Here is a 6,000-nt window from a genome sequence, read left to right as displayed (position 1 = left end):
TTTCATTTCTTGATTGTATCATCTGCATTATGTCCGAGCAACAATCAGCGGCCCCCTCGACCCCTCTCTCCCTCTTGTCAAAGTGATTAATAGTATGTATGTTAATTCTTGTTTGCGATCATTTCTCAGCGTTTATCATTACTGTTGGTGATCAATCACGTTCATAGCTGAACCGAACCCAATGAAACTGTCCGTCAGTGATTCTGAAGGTTTTCAGGGATTAGCGAATTTGTCAATCGATTATTTGCGTTGTCATTTGGGTGGAAAGACAGTACTTTTGCCGTCTCAAAAGTATCCCAAGGTTAGTAGGAGTAATTGATTGTTTTGGGCCTTGAACATCAACACACAGACATCAACATATGTTTGTTTCTGTGTTCTGTCCTGCCATGACTAACAGCAAAACGAACATTTTCCAGGTTATTCCTTGGGATTGAGTATGTCACGCTCATAGGCTACCAATATCAACCGGGATAAACTAGTTGAATGTATTTCCCACGTTCCCGATGGCGGTGGGTGTTCCCCTGTTCCCCTCAACGGTTCCTCTGGCTTGTAGGCTACGCCTATTGGAAAATGACCCTATATCAACATGGACTATAATAAGGAGGGTGTAAGGGTTTAGTGCACCTGTAATTGTATACAGGTCTTTTTCACTGACCTGGACATGTGCGAGCATTGTCAAACAAACCAGGGGTGTAATCATTAGTCTAAACAGTTTCAAAACGATTAGTTTATTAAACGTTGCTTCCGTTTAATAAACTGTTTGCCACAGAATCGGCTGGTGAAACTTCAAACAAAGCAACGGAATGTATGCGTCCCTGATGATGAAGTTGCGACTACAATTTATTCACCGATCTACACTTCCTCAAAGGAAGATCAACGTGACATGGATTGCATGGCAGCCGTACGTAGATCAAGTTTGGCCTGTTTCTCATAAGACCACCACAAAGTCTGTGGACCTCATTAGGAGACGCTATTCACAACGCTTTCTCATTGAATGTTGATTTATGATAAGGTCCCCCTAACCAAGTTATGAGGAACAGACCTATTTGTCTGTGGATTCTTTGTTACATATCAAAGTAGATGATTCAGTTGGTTTATAAATAGGCCTACTTGCAGTTGCAACACATGCGCTGTGGGTTTTAATCAGTTTTAACACTGCTTGTGTAACAGTTTAGCTTCCTTCCCTCTCCTCGCCCCAACCTGGGCTCGAACCAGGGACCCTCTGCACACATCAACAACCGACACCCACGAAGCATCGTTACCCATCGCCCTTGCAGAGCAAGGGGAACAACTACTTCAGGTCTCAGAGCGAGTGACGTCACCGATTGAAACGCTATTAGCACGCACCACCGCTAACTAGCTAGCCATTTCACATCGGTTACACTTGGAACACATAATAAATACCAAGATGAACTCCTTGGTTTCGGATAATAAATATCATAGGCTATATTATAGACTGACTGTGAATAGTGGTGTATTATAGACTGTTTTTCTGTGTCTCTCCCACCCCACTGCCCTCTTCTCCTGGAGACTGTGTGGTTTTATGGGCCTTGGCCTGAGTCCTGGAGAAGGATTATAACACAGACCTAACAGCCACGCTCTGTGTACCCACTGTCTGGACAGGTTCGCCTTTATTTAGCTATTTGTGTGTGCGTCTGTGGGTTATTTAGCCCAGAGAGAGAGAGAGAGAGAGAGAAAAAGGTGGCCATATCTGTGTGTATTTACAGTACATTTAAGAAGTATTTGTGAGTGTCTGTGTACGCACCCATATCAGTGTGTATTTTAGTGAAGTGTGCGTTTGTCTTTCTGGAAACGTAGAGTGGCAGAGAGGGCAGGCCAGGGCTTGTCTGGTTGCCTGTGTAAATTCTTCCAGGGTCAGGAATAGCATAAGGCTGTGTGTGTGTGCTTAGGAGGGGGGTGAATGTTGGCACAGATTCCAAACAAGTCCCTTTCCCTTCAGCCCAATATGAGAGAGGGAAAGGGAGGGAAAGGGAGAGAGAGAGATTGAGACAGAGAGTTGGAGAGAGAGATTTAGAGAAAATACAAAAAGACTGGTTTTATTTTCTTTACAACAATATTTATATTCATAAAGTAAAACAAAATGTGAGAAAAGGCGTATTTGATGTTGCTGTGACATACCTGTGTGGGAGGCAATGATGTCATCAAACATGGACAATGTCGTCATTTACATATAAAGACTATTTACAAATATGAGGTGAATCATGTGGCAATGTAGGCCTTATCTGTTCCTTCACACACACACACACACACACACACACACACACACACACACACACACACACACACACACACACACACACACACACACACACACACACACACACACACACACACACACACACACACACACACACACACACACACACACACACACACACACACACACACACCGTACAACCAAAAAGGTATTGTAAGATAATAAATTAAGGAATCATAAAGCAAACGACCTGTTACAGTTTGGTGTGACAGTACAATGTCCATAAGCACTGAACTGGGTACAGCATTCCCTGTAAATTCCTACCCTTAACCATTGTGAATCGACTAACAGTGCTGATTGTAGATCAGTGCAGACAATATCACGGCCATAAACCAATACAAACATGACAGAACAGACACAGATCTTGGCTGGCCATCATTTACATTAACAGCACTCTCTCCATTTTGAACGAGGGGAGAGGGGGATAAGGGAGGAGAGGGGGCGGAAGTACAAGGGAAGGTGAGATAGGAGGGGAGTGCCTGTGGCACACACAAAAAAATCACCCATTGTATTTTTGGCCACGAGTAATTCATAATACCAACAACAATCATAACCATGGCAAACAATCCTTTTATAAAACAAAGCTGAATTATTTTCATTTCAGTGCTGCTGCATGCTCCTCGGTGTAAAATGGCACCCTGTTTCTGTTCCTTCCTCAATTTGTTCCTTGATCATTCTAATGATCCAATAGGAACGCTCCGTGAAAGCCCCTTCTCCACTCCAATTAGCCAGCAAGTCCGTCAATCATTTGTCAACCCCGCTGCCGTGCTCAATATGGCCGCCATACGGCCTCGGGTACCATATTGGTAGGGGAGCTACTGTGACTTCCCTCCGCTTCCACCCCCACCCCTTCGCTCTGATTTGGCAGAGACGGGTGCAGGAGGGAGGAGCCTGTGGATGCGTTGGTGCAGGGAGGGAATATCCTCGGAGGAGACCGCTCCCCGCCTCCCCCCGCCATCATGGAGAATTGGTAGGACCCAGCGGCCGTGCTATAATACAGGTGGTAGGGAGAGGAACCGGCCTGGAACGGTCCACCTTGGCCCTGGGGGGCGTTTGTGGGGTAGGGCGGGGGGAGGTAGGTGTGGTAGCGCCCAGCAGGGGTGGTTGCCATGGTGAGTCCGATGGCGCCGTTGGATACAGGGGTAGGGGTGTATGTGAACGCCCCAGTAGGGTAGTGGATGCGCGGGTCAGGGTAGCGGCTGTCAGGGAGCGAGGCCAGGGAGGAGAACGGGCGATCCAGGGACATACGGGGGTCGCTGAAGGCTGTGAGGTCAGGGCCTGTAGGGAGAGAGGTCAGGGGTTAGAGGTTAGATGACTGTCAGAGAACACTACGGGTCAGTCAGCAGTGGGTGAATGAGTGTGTGTTACCTGAGAGGCGGCTGGACAGATCACTGAGGGAGGAGCGGCTGGGTGAGATGGGCGTGGTTGAGTGGACGGTGGGTGTGGTTATCTGACCCAGGTAGGGGTAGGACTGCTCATAGGACCACGACGGAGATGTCTGCATCTGCCTAGAGTCTGAGAGATTAGAATACAACAGATACTTTATTCATTCATTTCACTACAATGGAAATATGTCTTCTGCCTATCCCACCACCCACAGACACACACGTTGAGAGAGGGTTACACACACACACACACACACACACACACACACACACACACACACACACACACACACACACACACACGCCGGAGGTTGTTTCACTCCAGCATCTGCTGAACAGGTAGAAACTGAAACATTACAGATGTATATACTGGATATGATTGAAGAGACATGTGAGTGAAGTAGTTTTATGTGAGTGTATAAAACTCTCAACACCTTTACTCACTTCATCACTCACTACACTTTCACTCACTATACCTTCACTCATTACACCTTTACTCATTACACCTTTACCCACTACATCACTCACTACATCACTCACTACACTTTCACTCACTACACCTTTACTCATTACACCTTCACTCACTACACCTTTACTCATTACACCTTTACCCACTACATCACTCACTACACCTTCACTCACTACACCTTTACTCATTACACCTTCACTCACAACACCTTTACTCATTACACCTTTACCCACTACATCACTCATTACAACTTCACTCACTACACCTTTACTCATTACACCTTCACTCACTACACCTTTACTCATTACACCTTTACCCACTACATCACTCACTACACCTTCACTCACTACACCTTTACTCATTACACCTTTACCCACTACATCACTCACTAGACCTTCACTCACTACACATTTACTCACTACACCTTCACTCACTATACCTTCACTCATTACACCTTTACCCACTACATCACTCACTACACCTTCACTCACTACACCTTTACTCATTACACCTTTACCCACTACATCACTCACTACATCACTCACTACACTTTCACTCACTATACCTTCACTCATTACACCTTTACCCACTACATCACTCACTACACCTTCACTCACTACACCTTCACTCATTACACCTTTACCCACTACATCACTCACTACACCTTCACTCACTACACCTTTACTCATTACACCTTTACCCACTACATCACTCACTACACCTTCACTCACTACACCTTTACTCACTACACCTTTACTCACTACATCACGCACTACACCATCATTTATTACACCTTTACTCACCACACCATCACTCACTACACCTTCACTCAGTATACCTTCACTCACTACACCATCACTCACTACACCACCACTCACTACATCACTCACTACACCACCACTCACTAGACTAGACCATCACTCACTACACCACTCACTCACTACCCCACTCACTACACCATCACTAACTACACCACTCACTACACCATCACTCACTACATCACTCAGTACACCTTCACTCAGTACACCATCACTCACTACACCACTCACTACACCTTCACTCCCTACACATCACTAACTACATCACTCACGACACCTTTACTCACTACATCACGCACTACACCATCATTTATTACACCTTTACTCACCACACCATCACTCACTACACCTTCACTCAGTACACCACTACTCACTACACCATCACTCAGTACACCATCACTCACTACACCTTCACTCAGTACACCATCACTCACTACACCTTCACTCACTACACCATCACTCAGTACACCATCACTCACTACACCATCACTCACTACACCTTCACTCAGTACACCATCACTCAGTACACCACTACTCACTACACCTTCACTCAGTACACCATCACTCACTACACCTTCACTCAGTACACCATCACTCACTACACCTTCACTCAGTACACCATCACTCACTACACCTTCACTCAGTACACCATCACTCACTACACCTTCACTCACTACACCATCACTCAGTACACCATCACTCACTACACCATCACTCACTACACCTTCACTCAGTACACCATCACTCAGTACACCTTCACTCAGTACACCATCACTCAGTACACCACTACTCACTACACCTTCACTCACTACACCATCACTCAGTACACCACTACTCACTACACCTTCACTCAGTACACCACTACTCACTACACCTTCACTCAGTACACCACTACTCACTACACCTGGGCTGAGCTGGGAGGCAGAGAATAGAGAAGGAGTAAATAGTAAAAGATCCAGGACATGATGATGGACAGAAGGATAAAGAGAGAGATGGAGTGAGTGGGAAGAGTGGAGGAGAGAGGAAGAGGGAATGAAGAAGAGAAAGATG

The 6,000-nt window shown here is 45.8% G+C and overlaps 1 protein-coding gene across 4 annotated transcripts in view; it reads right to left on the bottom strand.

The window, feature by feature from the left end:
- Positions 1-2,030: 2,030 nt before the first annotated feature.
- LOC115196293 (runt-related transcription factor 1-like) overlaps positions 2,031-6,000 on the bottom strand; it is a 37,645-nt gene continuing 33,675 nt past the window's right edge. For all 4 annotated transcript variants that reach the window (XM_029756980.1, XM_029756979.1, XM_029756982.1 and 1 more), the window contains 2 exons: positions 3,647-3,793; positions 2,031-3,556 (listed from right to left, as the gene is read on the bottom strand). In XM_029756980.1, coding sequence (XP_029612840.1) covers positions 3,048-3,556; positions 3,647-3,793 — 656 coding nt within the window. In that variant the 3' untranslated portion in view covers positions 2,031-3,047. The remainder of the gene's footprint in view (positions 3,557-3,646; positions 3,794-6,000) is intronic.

Source organism: Salmo trutta, chromosome 6 (assembly GCF_901001165.1).
Source record: "Salmo trutta chromosome 6, fSalTru1.1, whole genome shotgun sequence".
In the NCBI taxonomy this organism is placed as follows: domain Eukaryota; kingdom Metazoa; phylum Chordata; class Actinopteri; order Salmoniformes; family Salmonidae; genus Salmo; species Salmo trutta.
This window is presented reverse-complemented; position numbering and strand designations above follow the sequence as displayed.